The sequence below is a fragment of the Pseudonaja textilis genome, chromosome 1 (genome assembly GCF_049901715.1).
Source record: "Pseudonaja textilis isolate UNSWEBS1 chromosome 1, rPseTex1.2, whole genome shotgun sequence".
In the NCBI taxonomy this organism is placed as follows: Eukaryota; Metazoa; Chordata; class Lepidosauria; order Squamata; family Elapidae; genus Pseudonaja; species Pseudonaja textilis.
In genome coordinates this window covers 323,366,750-323,393,799 of record NC_141990.1, presented here as the reverse complement: position 1 = coordinate 323,393,799, position 27,050 = coordinate 323,366,750, and the positions used below count along the sequence as shown (strand labels likewise).

At 46.0% G+C, this 27,050-nt stretch overlaps 1 protein-coding gene across 2 annotated transcripts in view; it reads left to right on the top strand.

Moving 5' to 3' along the window:
• The window catches only part of SBNO2 (strawberry notch homolog 2), a 133,165-nt gene that overhangs the window by 29,812 nt on the left and 76,303 nt on the right, over positions 1-27,050 (top strand). For both annotated transcript variants that reach the window (XM_087922699.1, XM_087922698.1), the window contains exons 2-4: positions 1,982-2,206; positions 7,430-7,509; positions 18,335-18,455. In XM_087922699.1, coding sequence (XP_087778825.1) covers positions 2,078-2,206; positions 7,430-7,509; positions 18,335-18,455 — 330 coding nt within the window. In that variant the 5' untranslated portion in view covers positions 1,982-2,077. The remainder of the gene's footprint in view (positions 1-1,981; positions 2,207-7,429; positions 7,510-18,334; positions 18,456-27,050) is intronic.

The window sequence follows — 27,050 nt, the reverse complement described above, 5'->3', positions numbered from 1 at the left end:
GGATTTCTTGGAAATTTTTCCAGTGTCCTCAATGGTCTGGAATCTAATTAAGCATTATTGGTGCCCTTTTTTTAGTAAAATAACTTAAACATTACCCCAGATTAATTTTACTTGCTACACAAATATCTTAACTTTTCTTTCTTTAGCCCAAAGCATTTCTAAGAATATTGAATATTTTTTATTCAAATTAGATGACATGCGCTAAATGAGTTTCGATTAGCCCAGTAAGACAGGATTTATTTGGAAATTGTAGCAGTTCCAACATATTATTTCAGTTCAAAAAAATGCTATTTTGAAAAGTTGCCGAATTCATTATTTCCCTTCATGATATATTTTAGATGGGAGAAAATAAGACTTTGAAAATGAAGCTGTATAAATCTGAGTATAGTTAATCCTCAACGTACAACAGTTCATTTAGTGACCGTTCCAAGTTACAACAGCACTGAAAAAAGATGACCGTTTTTCACGCATACACATTGCGGCCTCCCCATGGTCACATAATCAGAATTTAGATGTTTGGCAACTGACTCATATTTATGACGGTTGTTGTGTCCCCTTGGGGTCACGTGATCCCCTTTTACGACCTTCTGACAAGCGAAGTCAATGGGGAAGCCGGAGTCACTTATAACAACCGTGTTTGGAACATAAGAACTGCAATGATTCACTCAACACAACGGTGGCAAGAAAAGTCGTAAAATGGGAGAAAAACTCACTTCACAAATATGTCGCTTAGTGTCAAACTGGATTTCTTTGAGGGCCAGATCAGTATTGTAGTTCTCTGCGGGCCGGCGGTGGGGCGGGGATGGAGGGAAGGGCGGTGTGTGGGGGGGGGGGAGACAGAGACAGGGGGGGCGGGACGGATGCTTCCCACACCACCTGGCTGTTTTTCGGCCTGTTTTGGGCCCGTTTTTTGGCTCATTTGGGGCCTTTTTCGGCCTGTTTTGGGCCCGTTTTTTGGCTCATTTTGAGCCTGTTTCGGCCTGTTTGGGGCCTGGTTTCAGCAGGCAGAGTGCTGCAGGAGGCCATGGAGGGTGAAAGTGTGGTGCCAGGGGGGGACGGGCTCCCCGCACCCAGCTCGTTTTAGCTGCCAGAGGCACCACCTTTGATAGTTCAAGGCCGGCCCCATGGGCTGGATTTAAGCACCCCGTTTGGCCAGATCCAGCCTGAGGGCCTGAGTTTGACACCCCTGACATAAAGCAAGGCAGCTGTTAAACATGAGCGGCACCCAATTTTATGATTTTTGTCCCCACCATGGTTGTTAAGCAAATCACTGCCGTTGTTAAGTGAAGCCCAACTTTGTTAAGCGAATCTGGCTTCTCTCTTTGATTTTGCTTGTCAGAAATCAGCTGAGATGGTCATAAACGATGATAACATGATCCCCAGACATAAATGCATGCTGATTCCAAATACCTAAACTGGGGATTGGGGGCAGGGTGTGCCGCAATGGTCATAAGTGTGAGAACCAATCATAAGTCACTTTATTCCACGCGGATGTAACTTTGAACGGTCATCAAACAAATGATTGTAAGCTAAGGACTACCTGCACAGGTAACCCTCCACTTAACAATCACAATCGAACCCCAAATTTCCCTTGCCAAGCAAGGCATGAAGTTAGCGTTGTCCCATTTTACGACCCACATCTCTACGGTTGTTAAACGAATCCTGCCGTCGCTGAGCAAATCCGGTTTCCCCCGTTGACTTTGCTCATCCAAAGCCGGCTGGGAAGGTGGCAAAAGGTGATCTCACACGACCCCAGAACAGTGACGTTATCATACATAACATGCCCGGACGTGTTGATCCCGGTGACCCTGGGGACGCCGCAGCCCTCGTAAGCGTGAAGGCCCGTCATAAGTCCCTGTCTTCAGTGCCGTTGTGACTTTGCACTTTAAAGAAACGGTTGCAAGTCGGAGACTACCTGTCATGCCAATTTGCTCTGTTCCTAACCTTTCCCCTTTCTTTCTTTTCCCGCCGCTCCCGTCAGGATATGTTGCAGAGGGAAGGGCCGAGATAAGGGATCTCTTTGGACCCCCAGAAACCGACCGGCGTCCGATTCCTCCATGGAGCAGCACAAGGCCTGATGCTCACTTTGCCCCTCACCATGGACAGGGGGAGGAGTTACCACCCACCATGTACCCACCAGCAGCCCGGCAGCACACTGTATAGGACGCCCACCTTTCAAGCCCAGCTTGGCTTGCCCACCACTGAGGTGAGTTTTCCCTGGGAGATCGAGCCCTCAGATAGAAGGGGGTTTTAGCCACAGGTCAGCCTTTCTTCGATTATCCCTCACCGCAAGGCTTGGTTCACCGCTTGCACTAAGCCCTAATTTGCTTAGTCTTGATTTAGCCGGGTGCCTAGGTTAACCTAAGCCAGGGATGGCTAACCTTTCGGCACCAAGTGCCCAAAGCAGATTGAGAGAGCACCCCCCAAAATGCAATGAGCGCACATCCGTCACACATGTGTGCACGTCTCCCATGCAGGCGCATGCATCTCCAGTGCAGGCCCCCCACCTCCCGCACACGCCCTGCCCCCCTACGCATGCATGGCAGAGACCCGAAGACCAGCTGGCCAGCGGGAGGTGGGTGCGCATGCGCGGTCGAGCTGAGCTGGGGCGAAGGTTCGCAGACCCACAGAGAGGGCTCTGCATGCCACAGGTTCACCATCACAGAGCTAAGTCTTAAACCATGGTTTACAAGCTACAGCCATTCAGGTTCACTCACACATTATACCAGCGTTTCTTAATCTTGGTCACTCTCAGAGGGGTGGACTTCAACTCCCAGAATTCCTCAGCCAGGAGTGTTTGTCAATCTTGGCCCCTTTCAGATGGGGGGTGGGTGGACTTCAACTCCCAGAATTCCTCAGCCAGGAGTGTTTGTCAATCCTGGCCACTTTCAGATGGGGGATGGGTGGACTTCAACTCCCAGAATTCCACCAAGAGTGTTTGTCAATCTTGGCCACTTTCAGATGGGGTATGGACTTCAACTCCCAGAATTCCTCAGCCAGAAGTGTTTCTTCAATCTTGGCCACTTTCAGATGGGGGGGGGGACTTCAACTCCCAGAATTCCTGCTGCTAAGTGAGACATTCCTTGCCACATTTGTTAAGTGAATCCCTGCAAACTGTTAAAGAGAGCCACACAGTTGTTAACCGAATCTGGCTTCCCCACTGACTTTGCTAGTCAGAGGGTCACCAAAGGGGGGATCACATGACCCCGGGATCCTGCAACCGTCATAAATATGAGTCAATTGCCTGAATTTTGATCACGCAGACATGGGGCTGCTGCAACAGTTTGTAAGGTTGAAAAATGGTCATAACTCACTTTATTCAGTGCCGTTGTGACTTTGAACGGCCACTAAACAAACTGTCATAAGCCAAGGACTACCTGTATAAACTTCCGGTGGAGAGCAGCTGCAGGTGGCCTTCCGGATTCAGTCTCGGCCAATAGAGAGAGCCCTAGTTGGGAAGTTTGGTTATGTTCAACTCTGTTTTTATCAGCACAGAGATGCAGAGAGGCCCCTCTTCAGATCACCGAAGGACGTGCCTTTAAAATGCAACAAGCCTTTTCTTTGAGGATAGCGGTGTGGCTCTTAAAACAGTGTTTCCTGACACTGGCAACTTTAAATTATGTGGAACTTCGACTCCCAGAATTCCACGGTCGGCCATGTTGCCTGAGGAATTCTGGGAATTGAGATCCACGTATCTTGAAGTTGCCACGGTGGGGAAACTTCCTTAAGAAGAGGCACACCTGGTTTAAATGGTTGCAGAGAGCTGCTAGAACTGTTCCTCAGTGTGTGCCAAACTACAAGTGGTCCTTGACTTACAACAGTTCGATTAGTGACCGTTCAAAGTTACAACGGCACTGAGGAAAGTGACTGATGACCCTTTTTCACACTTATGACTGTTGCAGCATCCCCATAATCACGTTGACCAAAAGTCAGGTGCTTGGCAAGTGACTCCTATTTATGGCATGATCCCCTTTTGCGACCTTCTGACAAGCAAAGCCAGATTCACTTAACAACCGTGTTACTAACTTAACAAACTGTAGCAACTCACACAACAACGGTGGCAAGAAAAGTCGTAAAATGGTCCCAATCTCACTTAACAAGGGTCATATTTGGCAACAGAAATTTGGGGCTCCATTGTGGCCGTAAACCGAGGATTATCTGTACTTCTTGCCATTGACACAATACACAGGACTAATACCTCTGCTCATAGACGCTTTAGGCTTGGAAAGCTTAAACCAGCAGCTTAATATTCCACTTTTTACTAGACAAACTGTGATCCCTTGGATCCTTGTTTCAGAGGTATTTCCTTCCCAGATGTCTCAGTCCCTTCAAAGTGGCAGAGCTCTTAATGCGCTGCCTTCGCTGGAAGTGTTCTTAAAAATTCAGGGATACGCTCAGAGGTGTGTTTGCCTTGAACGTAGCTCTTGTACAACTGTCTAGCCCGGTGAAATATTACGGTGTGAACTGACCGTAGGAAATGTTCTGTGTCTATGACAGTGGTTCTAAACCTGTGATCCCAGAGGCCTGGGGGCTGCAATATCACCACGGGGTCCGCAAAGCCTTGAAGAAATGTTAAGATTTAAATTTGAGTGAAGTCTTGGGGGTCCATGGCCACAGTCCGTGGCTAGAAAGGGCATTGAAAGGGGCTCCGTGGTGAAGAAAACGTTGAGAACCACCATTATATGGCATTTTGTGTTATGTCATAAAATGCTTTTTTTAACAGAATAACAGAATTGGAAGGGACCTTGGAGGTCTTCTAGTCCAACCCTCTGCTCAGTCCATCCCATAATAGCTTGATCCCCTCTGCTTTGTGGTAATCCCTGAGATATTGGAAGACTGCTATCATGTCACCCCAAATCCTTCTTTTCATTAATCTATTCTAGACATGCCCAGTTCCTGGAACTGTTTTTCGTATGTTTTAGCCTCCGGTCCCCTAATCATCTTGGTTGCTCTTCACTGCACTCTTTCTAGAATCTCAACATCGTTTTTTATATCCTGGCAACCAAAACTGGATGAAATTATTCCAAGTGTGGTCTTACCAAGGCATTATCAAGTGATATTAGCTACTTCTATTCTGTTACTCTGGTACAGACACAAAGGTTTTAGTAGTCATAGATTTAATCAAGGAGAGGATGGTTAGACGGATCTGGAAGTTTTGCTTCAGTAGCATTTATTAGAATTCTTTTTAGCAGAATTCTAAGACATTAAACCGAAACTACAGGCCCAAGTGGAAATTAAGAAAGGGAATTTGTTGTTTCCCATATTTCTGTGTTTGAGGAAGCAGCACCAGTTCTGCATTCCACAAAGGTGTTCTTTATTTATGGATTGGCTAGTTTATGAGATGTATAGGCTGCTGTAACTCTGGGTGGCTTTTATAAATAAATGTATTTATTTATTAAGTAAATTTATATGGTCAGCCAACTCATTTACAGTGCCTCTGGGCAGCTTACAGAAATAAACTGCCACCCCAATGCAAAGCCCACTAAACCCCCAAACTCTCTGGCGACAACCATCAAGCTGATCACCTCATGGATTCCGCGTCACCCTGGAGTCCCCAGGCCCGTGTCTTAAGGGTTGTTTGAAAGGTTTATTTTCCAACCCGTGGCAAGAACGGTCATAAAACAGACTGCAACTCGCTTAACAATCGCTTTGCTGACAATGGGAATTCTGTGGTCATTAAGTCAAGGACTAGCCGTACTTGTGAAATAATAAGGGGGAATCTTCTGTAACCAAGGCCTTTGGCTTACCATACTTTGCTGTGCATTCTTGCTGTTGCTGTTTCAGTCATTCTGGGCTCCCAGTTGCAAGCAGGTGGTCAGTAGTAACCCTTGTAAGTAGAGTATGTACATACGTACTTACTTGTTTATAAAATTTATTGGCTGCCCATCTTACTGCGAGGTAACTCTGGGTGGTTTACAGACATACATAACAGATTAAAACCTAAATGAATTAAAACCAAAGATGGATTGATGATATATGTGTGTGTGTATGTAAGATTGATTGATTGACTGATTGATTTAAATTTTATTGGCTGCCCGTCTTACCATGAGATAACAACTCTGGGCGGTTTTAAACCAGTCAGTCAGTCATTCAGTCCATCCGTCTGTCCGTCCATCCGTCCATGTATCTATTTCTATCTATTAATAAAATATATTGGCTGCCCATCTTTCCATGAGGTAACTGGGTGGTTTACAGATATAAAAAATACACACACATTAAAACCTAAATAAATTAAAATTAAAGATTGATCGATTTTCTCTCTCTCTCTCTCTCTATCTTATCTATCTATATCTATCTTACCTATCTCTCTCTCTCTCTCTCTCTCTCTTATCTATCTATCTATATCTATCTTATCTCTATCTATCTATCTATCTATCTATCTATCTATCTATCTATCTATCTATCTATCTATCTATCTTATCTATCTATCTATCTATCTATCTATCTATCTATCTATCTATCTATCTATCTATCTATCTATCTATCTTTCTCTCTCTCTCTCTCTCTCTATCTCTATCTATCTATCTATCTATCTATCTCTATCTATCTATCTATCTATCTATCTATCTATCTATCCATCCATCCATCCATCCATCTATCAATCTTATCTTAGATCTATCTATATCTATCTTATCTATCTATCTATCTATCTATCTATCTATCTATCTATCTATCTATCTATCTATCTATCTATCTATCTATCTATCTATCTATCTATCTATATCTATCTATCACTATTTATCTATATTTGTCTGTCTGTATATCTATCTATCTATCTATCTATCTATCTATCTATCTATCTATCTATCTATCTATCTATCATGGTTGACAGACATAAAAAATTACATGCACTTTAAAACCTACATAAACTAAAGCCAAAGATTAAAGTCAAGGATATATGTGGCGAAGCTGAGGATGGAATGGGGGAGGGAAGGGGAATCTGTTACTATCCAATCAACCTCCTCCATTGTGCTATTCCCTCACTGGAGGCCCCCAGGCCAACTGGCAGAGCCAGGTCTTTAGGCCCTTACGAGAGGGTTGGAGGATGGAGGCCAACCTTACATGGGTGGCGGCAGGAGGGAGGGTCAAGATGTTCCAGAAGGCAGGAGCCACAGCAGAGAAGGCCCTGCTCCTGAATCCCACCAGCTGGAATAATTGGTCTGACGGGACTCGTCGCATGCCTCCTCTGCCAGCACAAGTGGGACAGGCCAGTCGTAATGCGGGACGTTTTTGTCATTTTCTTCTCCCCAAAGTTTTCTTTTTAAATATTTCTGCAAACTGCTGGCTTCTTTCGAGGCTTCTCTTGCTTCTCAGAAGCATTGTTTCCGGCATGACATATTTGTCCTTGAATGGTCAACTAGGGATACCGCTTTGAACGTCCCTGAACCTACCACACGAGTTTTGAAACCTGCTTTGTGTCGTTTTGCAGAATTCTGCTTCCGGTTGCTGGAGTTCATCCCTGTTTGCACCTCCTTCGTATTCAGCACCGTGTTTCCTGAATGAAAACCAGTAAGTGCATTTGTAGGAGACTACAAAACACTACAGGACAGAGCTGGAAGGGACCTGGGAGGTCTTCTAGTCTAACCCCCCCTGCTCACGTAGCCTAACCCCCTGCGCCATCACTCGAGACCTTCAAGAAGAGATTGGACTGCCATTTGTCAGAAATGGTGTAAGGTCTCCTGCTTGGGTGGGGGGTTGGACTAGATGACCTATAAAGTCCCTTCCAACTCTGATTATCTGTTTATCTGTTAAGTAGGAGACCCTATATTATTTAGTAAACAGGTGAATCCTGGGATGGGAGTTTGCTAGGGAATCATCACGGCTGTCCGCTAGCCTGGGAAATTAAGAAAAAAAATCCAAACAACCCCAGAAGGGAAACGGTTGTCAAAATTTGTGTTGATATACGAAAACCAAAATGGCTTGGGAACACGTTGAACGATGCAAATAAAACCAGACCTAAAAGATAAAGAAATAGAGCATCTTATTTCCGCAGTGGTATCTTGATCCAGGTAGTCCTCGACTTAAAACCGTTCATTTAGTGACCATTTGAAGATACAACATCACTGAAAAAAGTGACTTAAGACCATTTTTTTACACGTACAACCGTTGTAACGTTCCCAGGGTCACAGGATCAAAATTCAGACGTTTGGCAACTGACTCATACTTATGACGGTCGCAGTATCCCCGGGGGTCACGCAGATCCCCTTTTGCAACTTTCTGACAAACGAAGTCAAGAGGGAAGACAGATCCACTTCGCAACCGTCTTACCCGCTTAACTTCAACTGCAGTGATTCACTTAACAACTGTGGCAAGACAGGTCGCCAAATAGGGCCAACATTACTTAACAAATGTCTCACTTCGCGACGGAAAGGTTGGCCTCAATTGTGATGCTCAACGCATTTTGACACGAACATTTTGTCCATTTTGTACGCCTAGTTGGTTGGGTACACAATGCACAAGCTAGAACTTGTTGATGTCAGCTGCCTTGGGACTCACTATATTATTCCTTATGGGAAAACATTTGTTTGGTACTCCTCATTTTTGGTACTCGTTGCATCTCCTGAAACCAATTAAGGATGAGTTATCAAGGTACCACTGTGTAAAGATTTTGTTGCAGGAATTATATGTAGGAAGATATAATCTGCGTGGGTTTCTACAGTCCTCGGCCTATGACCATTCATTCAGTGATGGTCTGTAGCTGGATGAACGGCGGTTATAACTAATGGTGGTTATAACTAATTCTTGGACTTCTAGCTCTACGGAACCTCTACAATCACCTGATTGGCAAGTGGCTCACACTTAAATCAATGGGGAATCCCGCAGGGAAGATTGTAAATTCTTCGGATAAGTCTCCGTCCCTCGTATACCCTCCCCGGTTCCTGTGGGCTCATGCCATGCTAGCTATTCAAGCACCTCTCCATGCCTTCTTTGAGCCTTGCTTCTCTCAGCCAATCCTTGAGCATTGAAGATTTGTCCCGAAACGAATACAAACTCCAGCTCCTTTGTAGTGCAATGATGGTTTATTCATTAGATCAGCAAACAACAAATACTCTTATCTGACAAGAAAGGCTAAAAGCCAGGCAAGGTTAGCGTTGGGATTGAGTCTGTTCCTTTTCCTTTTATTATCGTTATCAGGAGACACACCCTACCACACCCAGGCCTATACGCAGTGCTAGTTCTGGCCACACCTAACCCGGTATCCCTAAATGCTATTAACCCTGTAATATGTCTACACTCCTAACCTATTCCGACCCGCAGTAACTCATCCGCACCTGGTGCCACCTTCACCATGTTTAATCTAAGGCTTACTTACCACCTACGTGTGCCCCAACCCCCTCTAACAATATGTACCTCATCAATACAAGAAAAGAGCCATTTCCAGCCCTGCAGTTGCTTCAGAATCCATCCTGCAGCCCTGCAGTTGCTTCAGAATCCATCCTGCAGCCCCGCAGTTGCTTCAGAATCCATCCTGCAGCCCCGCAGTTGCTTCAGAATCCATCCTGCAGCCCCGCAGTTGCTTCAGAATCCATCCTGCAGCCCCGCAGTTGTTTCAGAATCCATCCTGCAGCCCCGCAGTTGCTTCAGAATCCACCCTGCAGCCCCGAGTTGCTTCAGAATCCACCCTGCAGCCCCGCAGTTGCTTCAGAATCCACCCTGCAGCCCCGCAGTTGCTTCAGAATCCATCCTGCAGCCCGCAGTTGTTTCAGAATCCATCCTGCAGCCCCGCAGTTGCTTCAGAATCCATCCTGCAGCCCCACAGTTGCTTCAGAATCCATCCTGCAGCCCCACAGTTGCTTCAGAATCCATCCTGCAGCCCCGCAGTTGTTTCAGAATCCATCCTGCAGTCCCGCAGTTGCTTCAGAATCCACCCTGCAGCCCGCAGTTGCTTCAGAATCCACCCTGCAGCCCCGCAGTTGCTTCAGAATCCACCCTGCAGCCCCGCAGTTGCTTCAGAATCCATCCTGCAGCCCCGCAGTTGCTTCAGAATCCACCCTGCAGCCCCGCAGTTGCTTCAGAATCCACCCTGCAGCCCCGCAGTTGCTTCAGAATCCATCCTGCAGCCCCGGTTGCTTCAGAATCCACCCTGCAGCCCCACAGTTGCTTCAGAATCCATCCTGCAGCCCCGCAGTTGCTTCAGAATCCATCCTGCAGCCCCGCAGTTGTTTCAGAATCCATCCTGCAGCCCCACAGTTGCTTCAGAATCCATCCCGCAGTCCCGCAGTTGCTTCAGAATCCATCCTGCAGCCTCGCAGTTGTTTCAGAATCCATCCTGCAGCCCCGCAGTTGCTTCTCAGAATCCATACTTCAGCGACCCTCAACACCATTGGCCAGCATACAAGCAGAAATACAGATCTGGCAGCGGCAGAGATAAGGTGATATTCTCCATGGCCAGCTGACTTGCTGTGAGGCGTGTTCAGAACTGACGGGCTCCGTAGTGAACTTGAAGCCCGACAGCTATACTCTCTCACACCCTAGTTGCGCCCTCCCTAGCCAACCCGTGTACCGTTCTCCACTCAGCCACAAGCATTTGCCAGCTTGCTGGTGTGGGAAGCACAATTTTCTGCCAGTTTCCCGACTGACTTGGTTGTGGGAAGCTGGCAGGAAGTTGCCTTCCCTAACAACTATAGGTAATCCTCAACTTATGACCTCACAATTAAAAATTCTCTTTGTATGACCCTGTAATCCCTTAATTTGATCTCGAGGTGGGGCGACCGAATGGAGCTGAGCATTTACTGGCCGGATGCCCTTCCTGAAGCCATGTGGAGTTCACAGCAGTTTTTTTTTTCTTTGCACCCTGGGAGAGAAATATCTGCTGCTACTTAGGATTGAACTTTCAACCTTCGAACAGGCAATTGAGCCCAAAATTTCCGTTGCCAAGCAAGACAGTTGCTAAGTGAGTGTTGCCCCATCTTATAACCTTTTTTTTTTTGCATTCATTAAGGGAACCACTGCATTTATTAAGTGAATCATTTGGTTGTTAAGCAAATCTGGCTACCCTCATTGACTTAGCTTGTCGGAAAGGAAAGTTACAAGATGGGGATCACATGACCCTAGGACAGTGCAACAGTTGTAAATACATGCCAGTTGCCAAGTGTCTAAATTTTGATCATGTGAACCATGGGGATGCTGCAACGGTCATAAGTTTGAAAAACTGTCATAAGTCCTTTTTTTTCAGTGCTGTTGTGACTTCAAATGGTCACTAAACAAATGGTTGTAAGTCGAGGACTGCCTGCATGGGATTCTGTTGACAGAAATAAACTGGGACTTATTTGATCCGTTACAAGGAACTGTGATTTGGATGTTGTGGTTCTTTGCTAGTCCCAAGCATCCAGAGATGGGTCCAGTTCCCTTTGGTCAAACATGGCCCAGACTAATCACAGGTAACCCTCCAGTTACGACCACAACTGATCCCAACATTTACGTTGCTAAGGGAAACATTTGTTAAGTGAGTTTTGCTCCACTTTTACGACTTTTCTTTGCCCCATGGTTAAGCAGATCGTTGCCTTTGTTAAGTTAGTGACATGGTGGTTGAGTGAATCCAGTTTCCCCGTTGACTTTGCTGGCCAGAAGGTCGCGAAAAGTGATCCCCATTGCAACCTGTCAGGATTCCAGCAATCGCCCCTAATTAAATCGTGATTCTCGAGCCAAACTTCAAAAAACTTCAAAGGATTTATTAGAGGTGACATACTGGCCCTGCCCTGTATGAAGCCAACTCTGGCATACGTAATTTACAGTCCCCTGTGACCCTGTTTCCCCCCATCCCCCCCGGGTGTCTCATAAACCAGATTCTCCAATTGAGCACATTCACAGGCTGGGTGTCATCATTCACGGTCTCCAATTAAATATATTTGCGGGCAAAAGCTCTGGTATTTTAGCTACAATCTTTTAAAGATAAGAGTTGGAATGTACTTTTGATTTCAAACTGCTGCACTGCTCTTCCAGATTTCGTTCCTCCGCGCTCCCTTTTTTATGGCAACTACTAAAGCAGGCATAGGAATGTTTTTTGAGTTGACACAACTGTTATAAATATGAACCGGTTGCCAAGCGGCTGAATTTGGATCCCGTGACCATAAAGATGCTGCAGCGGTCGTAAGTGTGAAAAATGGCCCTAAGTCCCCTTTTCTGGCGCCATTATAACTTTGAACGATCACTAAACGAACTGTTGTAAGCCGAGGACTCCCCGTGCAAGGCAGTGCTAGCTAATCCTGCTTCCTTTCTCTAAGCCTACCCTCGGAGCCATGTTTTTTTCAACTTTGGCCGCTTTAAGATCGGTGGACTTTCAACTCCCAGAATTCCCCAGCCAGCATAGCATAGCCCACCAATCTTAAAAGTGGCCAAAGTTGAAAAAAACATTGCTGGCTGGGGAATTCTGGGAGTTGAAAGTCCGCCCCATGCTATTGTAACCTTCCCAAAAGTGACCTGTTCAGCAGATCCCAATTTATCTTCCGGGGGCGGGGGGGGAGGGGCATCTGTGCCCCAAAGCGTTAGATATATTCCAGCTATCGGACACGAGGCCAGCAAACAAATGGCTTCTTGTGTCTTTCGAACTCGGCACCGCTCGAAAGGAGTTTGCAAACGATGGTTTTCTTATCTCGGTCTGGGCGGTTGGGGGCAGAGAGCGGGGGAAAAAACGGAGGCTTTAGTGCGGCAGCCTCAGCCCTTACTTGCAGCTGGAAGCGGACACCGCCTATGCTTGGAACACAGAGTGTATAGGTCATTTTTTTTCTCCAAGAGTATTACTGTAAATCCTACTTTCTGAGCCCTCTTGGGGGATGATAAGAGATGCTCCTGTTCTACTTACTCCTACTACTTCTGTTTGCTGCGTATTGAGTAGCAGATGGTGGATGAAGGTTATTGATTGGGATTCAACCCCATGGCTGTTCTCACCCAGCTTTTGCGCAATGCCAGCCACGGGGCTTAACGGAACTCCGGGTGCCTTCGGCTCAGGCCGGGGATTCGAAACACTGCGCTGCAGGCAGTCCTCGACTTACGAACTGCAATTGAGCCCCAGATTTCTGTGGTCGAGTGAGACGTTTTGTTAAAAGTTCTGTTGCTAAGTGAGACGTTTGATAATAGCACTAGCAATAGCACTTAGGCTTACATACCGCTTCGCAGGGCTTTATAGTTCTCTCTAAGCAGTTTACATGGCGCCACCCAACTATCTGGGTCCTCATTTTACCCTCCTTGGAAGGACGGAAGGCTGAGTCAACCTTGAGCTGGTCAGGGTCGAACTCTTGACGGTGGGAGGAATCAACCTGCAATACTGCATGATGGGTGGGAGGGTGGAATCCAGCTAGCGTTCATTCCTAGCAGTAGACTTATATATATTGCTTCACAGTGCTTTGCATCCCTCTCTGAAGTGGTTTTCATGGTGAGCCTCTTGCCCCCAACAATCTGGGTCCTCGTTTTACTGACCTTGGAAGGATGAGTTAATCTTGAGCCCGTGAGGATCAAGCTGCCAAATTGCAGGCAGCCAGCAGTCAGCAGAAAAATATCCTGCAGTACCGCACTCTAGCCACTGCGCCACCACGACTCAGTTCAGTGAGTTTTGCCCCATTTCATGACCTTGTTCAGTAAATCACCGTAGTGGATAAGTTAGTAACCCAGTTGTTAAGTGAATCTGGCTTCCCTGTTGATTTTGCTTGTCCAAAGATTGTAAAAAGGGGATCACATGACCTCGGCACATAGCAGCGGTCATAAGTATGAACCGGTTGGCAAGCACCTGAATTTTGATCCCACAATCATTGGGATGCTACAAAGATGGTATGTATGAAAAACAGTCATAAGTCACTTTTTTCAGTGCCCTTGTAACTTTGAACAATCACTAAGTGAACTGCTGTAAACCGAGGACGACCTACACGGCAGTCCTCAACTTACGACCATTTGTTTAGCCGCCGTTTGAAGTTACAACAGCAACGAAAAAAGTGACTTTACAACCAGCCTTTGCACTTACAACCCAAGTTCACTTGATCAAAATCCGGGTGCTTGGAAACCAGCATGCAAAATAAAATGACAGCTAGTCCTCACCTTATGAGCCCCAATTGAGCCCAACAGTTCTGTTTATAAGCAAGAGGGTCATGATGTGAATTTTGCCCCCTTTAGCGACCTTTCTTGCCATGGTCGTTAAGTGAATCCCTGCAGTTGTTACGTTAGTAACATGGTTGTTAAATGAAACTGGCTTCCCCATTGACTTTTCTTGCCAGAAGATCACAAAAGGGGACGACATGACTGCAGGACACTGCAACCGTCGTAAGTGTGAACCAGTTGCCAAGTGTTTTGATCACGTGACCATGGGGAGGCTGCAACGGTCGGAAGCGTGAAAAACAGTCATAAGTCACTTTTTTTAGTGTCGTTGCAACTTCGATGGTCACTAAATGAACAGCTGTAAGCCGAGGATTATTTCTATGAGAACATAATACAGTATTTAACAATCCTCCTCATCATCAACCATTTTACACGTTTTCAGGATGAAGGATGAAGGCCTCTTATGCATGTTTGCAACTGTTATGGTCCTGGGCATTCTTGTGCCAATTGGCTCTGCAATACAGGTAGTCCTTGAGTTATGACCACAAGGGAGCCCAGAAGCCTACGTTGCTAAGGGAGACATTTGTTGAGTGGGTTTTGCCCCATTTTACGACTGTTCTTGCTACCTTTGTTAAGCGAAACCCTGCAGTTGTTAAACTAGTAACTCCGCTGTTAAGTGAATCTGGCTGCCCCATTGACTTTTGCTTGTGGGAAGGTCACCAAAAGGGGATCCCGTGATCCTGGGACACTGCAACCATCATAAATGTGAAGCAGTTGCCAAGCGTCCGAATGTAAAATCAGGTGACCGTAGGGGAGGCTGCAACTGGGTCCTAAGTGTGAAAAAGGCTCCTAAGTCACTCTTTTTCAGTGCCGCTGTAACTTTGAACGGTACCTGAATGAACTGTCGTAAGTCGAGGACTACCTGTGCTTGCTGATGTCAAGAAGATTGAAAACATGAAGAATTAACACACACAAACCCACAGAGAGCTAGATCAACCAAGTGCTTCCTGCATCCCCAGTTGCATTGCGAATCCCTCCCGACCCACGAGAGAGAGAGAGAGAGAGAGAGAGAGAGAGAGAGAGAAACACGGTTTCATCAATCGGCCAGCCCTGGTTTAGGGTTCTTTCCTTTGTGCTTGGCACCCTGAACCAGGGATGTGATTCTACCGGTTCGACTCCGACGATAGGCTGTTGGGCCCACTGGCCCAGTCTAGTGGTTGCCAACCAGTGGGCCGGGGACCACTGGTGATCCGTGAGAAAATTTTGGTGGTCCGCAGAGAAATGTCTCCCCCAAAGCAATTAATCCAGGCTGCGCGGGAACACAAGGCTGCGCCGCCCACGTGGCCTGTGGGAACACAAGGCTTGCGTCGCTTGCATTGCGAACCACACGAGGTAGCGAGGGGAGGGGGGAAAGGGCGGAGTGGGGGGACTTGCCCCACATGCCCCATGTGCCTCGCCTGGCCACTGGGCTGCTCCTTTCCGCTTCTTCTCCTGCTTTTGGCTGCATTCAAGGAAAGCATCAAAAGTTTTTCTTTCTCTTCCCCCAAACTTCACCAGAAACGAGTCTTTGGGACCTTGCAAGGCATCCGGTTCCAAGAGGCATTTCTGGTGGAGTTTGGGGGAAGAGAAAGAAAGACTTTTGCTGCTTCTGCTGCTTTCCTTGCATGAAGCCAAAAGTCTCTCTCTCTCTCTCTCCTCCCCCTGAGAACAGAGCTAGAGACGGTATCCTATGGTCCCAAATAAAGAATGATCAATCGGTAGGAAAACGGGGTGGGAAATTTTGCTGCAGACTATTTTTGGGATTTCCCCAGGGTCCACGGGATTTAAAATTATGACTTTGGTGGTCCCTGAGGTCCAAAAGGTTGGCGACCCCTGGTCTAGCCTGTGCTTTATTTATTTTGCAGCACAGCTGTTTCACACCCAGGGCTTGCACGAGAAAGTGAGTGGCAAAGGCTGTGCACGCCGAACCGGTGGTTACACCGCTTTGAATTCCATCCCTGCTCCTGAGCACTGACCCCGAGGCTGGTCTGTTTCTTCCAACAGACCAGCTTCGGGGATGCGGGGGGGAGTGAAATGCCTCAGTCTTCCTGCAGGGGTCCCCACGTACTGTCAGCCACTCTGCAGGACGTAAGCCTTGGCACCCTGCCTGGCCCTCTGTGGCTGAGCCCGTCGTTCATCGTCACAGAGTAGCGCGCTGCCATCCTTTTACTGGAAAGATGAGGCATTTGAAAGAGGGGACCTTCCCACAAGCCGGGCCGGGGAGAGTAAGAGCAAAACTGAAGGTGTCAAGCTTTGTGGGCAGAGGTTTCGACCAGCAGACTCTCTTTTTAACCGAGAGCTTTTTAAAGGGTGGAAAGCTGGCGTCAGTGTCCTCCTCCTTATCGTGGCTCCAGCCCCCGCTCTCCAGGATGTGAACTGGCCACTGTTTATCCTGCTTTGCGTAAGCCGAGGAGGCGGCTTTCCATCTCTCTATCTCTCTCTCTCCCTCCCTCTCTCTCTCTCTTGTGGAAGGATGACTCGTCAGGTGGCTGGTCCTCACCGAGGAATTCATGAGTACGCTTAGGAAAGAGATGTGTGGGCAGGAGATTTAAACACAAGCTAGGAAACTTAACCCAAGTCTTGTGCAGAAGTCTCCAACCTTGGCAACTTTAAGACTTGTGGACTTCAACTCAAGACTTGTTGAAATCTACCAGTCTCAGAAGTTGCCAAGTTTGGAGATCCCTGGTCTTGTGGATCTAACCAAGCCCGGGCCACTTCTCTGACACCCAAACCAGAGTTAACATTGAATTTTGCAAACTGGGAGCCCTCAATGGCTCTGGCCTGCATTTATCCGGTTCACAAGTTATCCTCCCAGGGTTTAAAGAGAGATAGGAGGTCCAACATAAGCAGTTCCTCCTTAGGACAGGCAGTTCTCTACTTACAACAGTTCGTTGAATGACCATTCAACGTTACAACAGCACTGGAAAAAGGGACTGGTGACTGTTTTTCAGAGTTACGGACTTTGCAGCCCCCCCATGGCCACGTGATCAAAATTCAGATGCTTGGCAACTGGTTCATATTTATGACCATTGCAAACTCTCCTTTTGAGTCCTTCTGACAAGTAAAGTCAATGGGGAAGCCGGATTCACTTAACAACCAGGTTACAAACTTATGAACTGCAGTGATTAACCACAGAGGTAAGAACCGTTGTAAAATGGAGCAAAACTCACTTAACAAATGTCACGCTTAACAACAAAAAGGTTGGGCTCGGTTGTGGTCGAAAATAGAATTTTGCTCCATTTTACAACCTTCTTGCCACTGTTGTTAAGTGAATCACTGCCGTTGTTAAATCTGCTTTTCCCATTCTGACTTTGCTTGTCAGAAGGTCTCAAAACATGAGCTCAGGATACTGTAAGGGTCATAAATGTGAGTCAGTTGACAAGCGCCTGAATGTTGACCGTGTGACTAAGGGGACATTGCAACGGCTGTAAGTGTGAAAAATGGTCATAAGTCAAACTTCTGGAGAGCTGCTGATTGGGGAGAGAGTGTAAGGATCGAATCAAGCCATCTAAAGCCTTTGGGGTGACTGATAGAGATGATGTATCAAAATATTTAAATTCTGAATCTTTTCAAGCATTCATTGTCAATGCTAGTGAAATATAGTCGTCCTTTTTTTATATTCAGGTAGTCCTTGGTTTACAACAGTTCATTTAGAGACCGTTCAAAGTTACAGCGGCCCTGAAAAAAGTGACGTATGATGATTTTTCACACTTACGACCGTTGCAGCCTCTCCGTGGTTGCGTGATCAAAATTCAGACACTTGGCAAGTGGTTCATATTTATGATGGTTTGCAGTGTCCCAGGGTCACGGGATTCCCATTTTGTGACCTTCTGACAAGCAAACTCCACAAGGCAGTCCAGATTCACTTAACAACCATGTTGCTAACTTACCCACTGCTGTGATTCGCTTAGCAACTGTGGCCAGAAATGTCGTAAAAAGGGGGCAAAATTCACTTAACAAGTGTCTCCCTTAGCAACAGAAATGTGGGGCTCAATTGTGGCCATAAGTCGAGGACCACCTGTATAATATACATATAGAAGGCCGTAGTTCTTATATACCATAAATTTGGCTTTGTGGAGTTGTTTTCTTTGTTTTTCACTTTTGATTGTGGCTTTGTGTTCCTTGTTTTTCACTTTATTTTCTCTCTTGCTCTGTTTTGTTTTGTTTTGTTAAATAAAAGCTGCACTCCACCATCTGCCTCTGCAGTCACAGGGCAAAGCACTTTCAGTATGATGTCTCCGATCCAATAATAGTTTCCGTTCCTTTGCAGGCAATATTTTAATACCCCTTCGAATTTCTACACAAATTCCACCAACGGGCTTTTCTCAGATTCCAACTTTGCACCTCAAGGCCTTGCTGATTTCTTACCCAGAAATGGGGACTTCCCTCAGGTAAGGTCAAACTTTTGTCCTTTGGCAAAGGCGAAGCTCTGCGGGCAGTCCTTGGCTTACAGCTGTTCGCTTAGTGACCGTTTGAAGTTCTAACGGTGCTGAAAGAAGGGACTCGTGACCAGTTTTTCACCCCTGGTGACCGTTGCAGGATTCCCCACAGTCGCGTGATCAAAATTCAATACACTTGGCAACTGGTTCATATTTATGACGGTTGCAGTGTCCCGGGGTCAGGTGGTCGCTGTCTGTAACCTTCTAAGCAGGCTTCCAAGAAGTGAAGTGAATGGGGGGGTAGCTGGATTCGTTTAACGACCATGTGATTCTAAATTCTGGCAACTTTAAGACTTGTGGACTTCAACTCCCAAATTTCAGAATTCTGGGGCTAAGTCTACAAGTTGCCAAGTTTGGGGACCTTCTGATTTAAGAAGTGCAGTCATTTGCTGAACCAACTATGGGAAGAAAGGTTGCAAAATGGGGCAAAGCTCACTTAACAGCCTTGCTGAGCCATGGAAATTTGGGGTTCTATTGTGGTCATAAGTCAAGGACTTCCTGTAGTCTTGTCAACAAAAATGTACAAAATGCACCAACCAGTGACTAGGTTCTTCTCTACCTAAAAACTTGATGCTGATAAGAATCAGGACTTTTAGCAGGAGCTGTTTCCTGTCATCCTCTGAGACCGGTCTATTACATTGCCTAATTTATATAAAAGTAGTCCTTGAATTATGACCATAATGGAGCCTGCCCATCGCGGTCATAACTTCTGAGAGTTGGGAAATCACGGGACTGACCCAGTAGTGGGATTGATTGGTGGTTGATCGTGCGCGTAGTCACCTAACAAGCCAGTCAGCTGAGAGGATGAAGAAATTAAAAGCTAGGAGCAACCCTCCACCCACCCAATGCACTTTTTGGTCTTTTATCCTCTCAGCTGATTATTGGAGGCTTTTTTTTTTACTACCCCTAGTGATTTTTACTACTGGTTCGCCCGAACCGGTAGCATACCAGCACTGACCCAATTTTACAAGCTTGTTTGTAGCAGCAGAATCATTGCGGTCATTAAGCCAACACTGGGCTAATTAAGCAAACACAGTGGTCGTTAAACCAACCAGTAATTTGCTAATGGGCATTGTTTTAACCCGGAAATAAACGCTGGCGTTCGGCAAAAATGTTATAAAACAGAATTATAGGACTGCAAGTTGCTGCAAACAGCCAAGAAGGTGAGTGGCTGTTGAAAATTGGAATTTGGATCTTAGGTAACACTCCCCAGGTAGCCCTGTCAAAACTTCAATGGGTCGCTAAGCGACCCCTCATAAGTCAAGGACTACCTGTACAGAAAAATACCTTCTATTGGTCTTTTCACTTGAGTCTGAGGTTTATCACTGGGAGTCTGGTGATCTCACTGGTCTTTTTGCTTTGATACTTATCAATGAACAGGCAGATTTGAGGGTGTGTAACCGATTACCTGGAAGCAATTAAAGCTCGCTTAATTGTAAGCTGCGGATCAGGGCACTGGTCCAAGGAAAACAAGGGCCTTACTGTGAAGGCTTGTCTTTTGAACTAAGATTTATGCCATTATCAGGAGAGCTGATAATCCTTGTTGGTCAAGAAAGGATAGTCTAGTTTTCCTTGCTCCCAGGCACTTGAAACACACATTTGAACAATCCCAGACATCTACAACGCCTCGATTAGTGACTGCCTATTTAGCAACCATTCGCCGTTACAATGAAAAAGTAACTTTCCAACCAAACCTCACGTTGACAGCCTTTGCCAGTTGGAAAGAAGGAAAGCAAAGGAAAGCGGAAGTAAAACCTTAAGCATGGTCACCGTTGCACTTAGCGACCGCTTTGCTTAATGACCAAGTTGCTTGTCCCAATTATGGTCGCTAAACGAGAGCTATCTGTATGTTAATTCTAGAAATAGCATAAACGTTCTAGTATGCATGCGTGCCGTTACCCTTTCTTGTTTCCATCTATTTTCCCATTGTCCGGCACCAACATGACAAGATAGACCAGGGTCTAGATACATTGTGGTGATTTGGATTGCCTTTTATTGTTATTTATTTATTTATTGTTTATTTATTTATTTATTTGTATCCCACCTTTATTACTTTATAAGATAGATAGCATTCTTTTTAAAAAAACCCTCTTTTTTCCCCACAATCCTGCGAGGTGGTTTGGATTGTGAGAGAATGACTGGCATCAAGTCACCCAGCCATCTTTCACGCCTAAGGTGGGACTAGAACTCACCATCTCCAGGTGTTTGACCCAAACTTATCAAGCCAGCTTTCACACCAAAGGCGGGACTAGAATCTACGTTCTGGTGATTGGCACAAACTCCTCCTGCCAGCTTTTGTGCCTAAGGTGGGGCTAGAATTCCTGTCCCCTAGTGATTTACCCAAAAATCACCCGGCTGGCTTTTAAACCTAGGCCGGGACTAGAACTCACCCTTTCCTGGTGATTGGCCCAAAGTCCCCCAGCCAGCTTTCATGCCATACTAAGGTGGGACCAGAACTCACAATTTCTTACTTTGTAGCCCAGTGCCTTAACTAACTACTAGACCAAATTGGCACTCTGAATATATATTACAAAGATCAAGATGTATATAATATCTTTTTCATATTCTTCTGTGACAAAGCTCCAACTTCCCCAAGGAGTCTCATCCACTGACCCACAACCAGTCTCTAAAGAAATCCCTACAGTTTTCCAGATTTTAGTTCTCCTCCTGTCCTCTGGAATATTTCATTTATTGTTATTTTATTAAATTTCTTGACCTCCCGTTTTACCACAAGGCCCCTCCATTCTAAAAGCACGAGTTCTAAGTATACTTGTAAGAGAAGAAACGGACATCTTGCGATCTCCGGAACTAGAATTATATTTATTATACTTACTAAGCCTCTGCTGATATTGTCAGAGTATTAAACTACCATTACAGAGTTCTATGCCTTTGGCACAGTCTTGGAAGGAATTCCTGGTTGGCTTAAAATTCATTTCCTTCCATCTAGAATCAATGGGGTGGACGAATCGAAATTGGAGGTTTCCTTTTTTGGTCTTTGAGCTTCAACTGCTGTCTGGGTAGAGCTGGGGTCTCTTATGGTTGGCGTATGTTTCTCAAGTGTTCTAATCTGACAAACAGGAATCTGACCGTTCAAAAGTGACCTGTGCAATTGGCTGATGCAATCATGGAGAAACAAGCTATGGCTTCCCGTAACACTGCAGTCGGTAGACTAGTGGGGGTTGGTGGTATGTGTGCTGCCTTGGTTAGATCCTGCTTGTAAATTTCTTAACCTTTTAGAAATGTTGACCTCCAGATGGGTTGAATTGTCCATATAACCAGTGTTATAACCACTTTAAAATGCCTGGACTTCAACTCCCAGAATTCCTATCCTATCCTAGTTGAAGAGTTGTGGGAGTTGAAGTCCACATATCTGAAAATGGCCAAAATAGCAGAGTAACAGAATAACAAGGGTTGGAAGGGACCTTGGAGGTCTTCTAGTCCAACCCCTTGCTCAGGCAGGAGACCCCATATCATTTCAGACAAATGGCTGTCCAATCTCTTCTTAAATACCTCCAGTTTTGGTGAGCACCTACAACAGGACTGTCAAACAAGGATGGCCACACCCACACCTGGTTTAACGAAGGGGGGGGAAAGTCCTGATGTGACACAACTGGGATGATGTGAGTTTGACACCCTGACTTACAATTTCTGGAGGCAAGTTGTTCCACTGATTGTTCTCATTGTCAGAAAATTTCTCCTTAGTTCCAAGTTGTTTCTCTCCTTGATTAGTTTCCATCCGTCGTCGCTTCTTGTCCTGCCTTCAGGTGTTTGAGAGAACAGGTTTTCCTTTGCGGTAGCCCCTCAGATATTGGAAGACTGCTATCTTGTCACCCCTAGCCCTTCTTTTCATTGGATGAAAGTTGGAAAAAAAAAAGTCATCTAAAACAGGGGTCGCCAACCTTTTGGATCTCAGGGACCACCAAACTCATATTTTTAAATCCCGCAGACCACTAATATGAATTTTGACTGATGGTGGCCCGCTGACATTGGTGGGAAAGTCGGTCCCATATTCCAGAGCGGCATTAGTCACAGGACTGGCCATCCCTGGTCATCCCACAGCTCCTCCACCTGGGTGCTCCAGCCTGCCATGGACTGGAGTAGCTGCTCTGGGATGACCAAAGGGCCAGTCCTGTGACTACTGCAGCTCTGGAATATGGGACTGATTTTCCCACCAACGTCAGCAAGCCCCTCAGGGGCGGATTTCCCTCCCCCGCCGTTGGTCTTAACTTCCAGTTCCAGCTCGCGTGGCTCTACTCAAGTTAAGGCTTGCGCTTGGCCGAAGAGTGGAGGCCAGCGGGTGGGAAGGCCATGTGGGTGGCGCAGCCTTGTGTTCCTGTGCAGCCTGGATTTCTTGCTTTTGGGGGGGACATTTCTCTGCGGACCATCAAAATTTTCTCACGGCCCATCAGTGGTCTCCGGCCCACCGGTTGGCGACCACTGATCTAAAGTAAGGATTAGAAATGAAGTAGGAGTGACAAGCATTCTCGCGTAACTGATCCTGGCTATGTTCGGCCACAGAGAGCTGGATTCATCTCTGGAACAGGGAATCCACAACATTCAAAGGATAGTTCCTTGCGGCAGACCAAATACTTGGGAAATCTTTGCCAGGGGTAGGAATGCAACCCATGGGATGAAACTTCAAAGAAAGTACTGACAGATTGGACCGTTGTTTCTGAACCTTAGCCACTTTTAGCCATGTGGACTTCAACTCCCAGAATTCTCCAGCCAGCATATTAAAGTGTCCAAGATTGAAAAATACTGCCCTACCTAGCGTAAGCAAGGGCTACATAGTTGGGACACCATGTGGGACTTTTATACAAACGGTTGTGGCCCACTGGCAACTGATGGAGCCGGTAAGAGAGTCGGACAGTAGTGAGGAGGTTGGGGAGGAGCCTGGGCCGGTTCTGGGGGCTGAGGAAGGCCCGGAGGAGAGCTCTGCATCAGAGGCAGAGATGGGGCCAGGGCAGGCTGCTGGCTGCCTTCGGGTTCGGACAGCAGTGATGTGGGAGAGCTTCTGGAACCGGTTCTCAGCCTGCACAAGACAAGAACAATTGAGAAAACAGGGTCGACTCAGGAGTAAGGCCACACCTCGGAGATGGCTGTCCCTTCCCATAGGACATAAAAGAGGAGCGAATGGGACGTGAGCTTTTGCAGGAAGCAATTAGTTCGTCTGGTCGGTTCAAGCTTTGAAAAGTTTTGGTTGACTCTGTATCAAGCTGTACCCTTGCCCTGCGCCTGGCAATTCATCCTCTGGCCACATTCCAAGTGTGTTAAGGTGGGCGTTTGTAAACATTCCCCTGAAAGACTGTGAAGCCTGGCCAGCTGTGAATGAACGTAATCCACAGCTGTGGAAATAAAAGAGGTTTTGCCGGGGTAAGATTGTGTTTTATGCTTTCTAAGGAAGCTTAGGTCAGACCACAAACATACAGGTGACCCTTGACTTACAGCCACAATGGGTTGAGGGAAATTTGTCCCTAAGTGGTGCGGTTGTTAAGTGAGGCATCATGTGACCGCACCCGATTTTACCATCTTTTTCTTTTTTGCTGCAATTGTTAAGTGAGATCACGTGATCACCAGTCGGGACATTTCCTGCTGGCTTCCCCATTGACTTGGCTTCTCGGAAGCCGGCTGGGAAGATCACGATTGACAATCACAGGACTGCAGGACATTGCACCTGTCATAAGCGCGAAGCAGTTGTCATGTCCCCAGATTACACGACTGCAGATACGTCATAGCTGTTGTAGGTATGAGAACTGGTCGTAAGTTACTTTTTTCAGGACCTTTGTAACTTTGAATGGTTGCAGAGCAAATGGTCATAAGTCAAGGATTACCTTATTGGAGGTACTTAAGATATGACAACTGTGGGTTTTTTTCCCTTCTGAGTTTACAAGGCCTTTTCTGGGAATCTGACATTCTCATTTTGCTATCAGTGTTCAGCATTCTCTCGCTCTCTTTTTAGCCTGGCGGTTTGTTGAATTGATCATTTTTCCTCCCACTAAGAGTGCCTTGAACTGGTCTTCCCTAACCGGATAGTCTCCAAATATATCCCAAAGGTGCTTTTTCAAGTGGCAACTGGACTTTGTGGTTTTTCTTTGAAGATATTTCACTTCTCATCGAAGAAATTTCTTCCTCTCTCTTGGATGGGAAGTGAAACGTCTTCAAAGAAAAACCAGAAAGTCCAGTTGGCTCTTTAAAAAAAAAACATACGTGGGACAACGATGACCTGGATGACTGAGAATCTCCATAGACAAATATATTCTGCCCATTTCTAGCTTGCGCGGTCAAAAGCTGGCAGGAACTGGACTTCCAATCCCATGATCCACACCAGTAGCTGCGCAGGGTGAAGGGGGTTGGAAGCAGCCCTTGTGCGATGCAAGGCAGAGAAAACTGATGCTGTTATAAGCCCACCGATTGTTCTTGTCTCCCCTTTGGGGGGCTCAGCTCTTCCCCCTGACCCCAACATTATTTTCAACGTTAGCTGACATGCTAAAATTGGCACAACGTCCCTGATCATCATCACTTTATTTTTGGGACAGGTCTATTTTGTGCGTGCTGATGATTAATCCCCAGAAGACAGGAAAATTTTGGCTGTAAATTTTGTTGGTTGAGCTAAATGTGTGTTTACAGGTAGTCTTTCGACTTACGACCACAACGGAGCCCAAAATTTATTAAGATAAATTGTTTTTTTTATTTTTCTTACAAGTATCTATCTCATGTATTCAAAACTATATTTATTCTTATACCTGTATCTTGTAAGCGATTGACAAATCAAATAAATACTAAATACTAAAATCTCCATTGCTGAGTGAAGTGAAGCCGTGAAGTGAACATTGCCCCCATTTTATGACCTTTCTTGCCCCAGTGGTTCAGGGAATTGCTGCATTTGTTAAATTAGTAACATGGTTAAGTGAATCGGGCTTCCCCTTTGATTTTAGAATAGAACAACGGAGTTGGAAGGGCCCTTGGAGGTCTTCTAGTCCAACCCCCTGCTTATGCAGGAAACCCTAAACCACTTCAGACAAATGGTTATCCAACATCTTTTTAAAAACCTCCCTCCACAACTTCTGGAGTCAAGTAGTTCCACTGATTAATTGTTCTCACTGTCAGGAAATTTCTCCACAGTTCTGACTTGCTTCTCTCCTGGATTCATCGCTTCTTGTCCTGCCCTCAGGTGCTTTGGAGAATAGCTTGACTCCCTTTTCTTTGTTTGTGAGAAGGTCCCAATGGGCGATCACATGACCCCAGGGTACTACAACTGTCCTAAATACATGCCAGTTGCCAAGCGTCCAAAATCTGATCACGTGGCCATGGTTGTTAAGTGTGAAAAATGGTCACAAGTCACTTCTTTCAGTGCTTTTGAAACTCTGAACGGCCATTACATGAATGGATGTAAGTCAGGATGTAACACCTGCAGTTATTTGAGCAAGAGTAAGGACCAAAGCCACTCTCTCCCTGCATTTTGGGGGTTTGTGAAGCCTATTTGCCAAAACTGGAACCTCAGCGTGGGGCAGTTCCCGCCATTTTTCTGTCCAGAGGACCTTCTGACAGAAAGAAGCAGAGTCTCTCATGCTTCCTAGTGCAAATTCCCGCCATTTTTCTGTCCAGAGGACCTTCTGACAGAAAGAAGCAGAGTCTCTCATGCTTCCTAGTGCAAATTCCGCCATTTTTCTGTCCAGAGGACCTTCTGACAGAAAGAAGCAGAGTCTCTCATGCTTCCTAGTGCAAATTCCGCCATTTTTCTGTCCAGAGGACCTTCTGACAGAAAGAAGCAGAGTCTCTCATGCTTCCTAGTGCAAATTCCCACCATTTTTCTGTCCAGAGGACCTTCTGACAGAAAGAAGCAGAGTCTTTCATGCTTCCTAGTGCAAATTCCCACCATTTTTCTGTCCAGAGGACCTTCTGACAGAAAGAAGCAGAGTCTTTCATGCTTCCTAGTGCAAATTCCTGCCATTTTACTGTCCAGAGGACCTTCTGACAGAAAGAAGCAGAGTCTCTCATGCTTCCTAGTGCAAATTCTCTTTACTTTTGTCCCATTTTTAACAATACAGTCAGTCTTCAACATACGACCAGAATTGAGCCTGTTGCCAAGTGAGAAATTGGTTAAATGGCTTTTGCCTCACTTTAGGACTTTCCTTGCCACAGTTGTCTGTGGAGATTCTCAGTCATGTTTGTTCCACAGGGACAATCCTCTTCCTCTTTTATCTTATTCAAGATTCGAAGAAGAAGTTCTGAAGAAGAGCTGAAGAAGCTCCTCGGATGAGAAGCGAAACGTCTCCAGAGAAATACCAGAAAGTCCACATGGCTTCTCGAAAGAAGCACCTTGGGGTCTTGCCACAGTTGTTCAGTGAACCACTTGCAGTTGTGAAATTAGTAACACAGTTGTTAAGTGAATCCGGCTTCCCCATTGATTTGTTTTGTCAGAAGGTCACAAAACGGCATCGACGGCTGCAACTGTCATAACTATGAGTCAGTTGCCAAGCGTCTGAATTTCGATCATGAGATCATGGAGACGCTGCAGTGGCCATAAGTGTGACAAGCAAGTTTGAA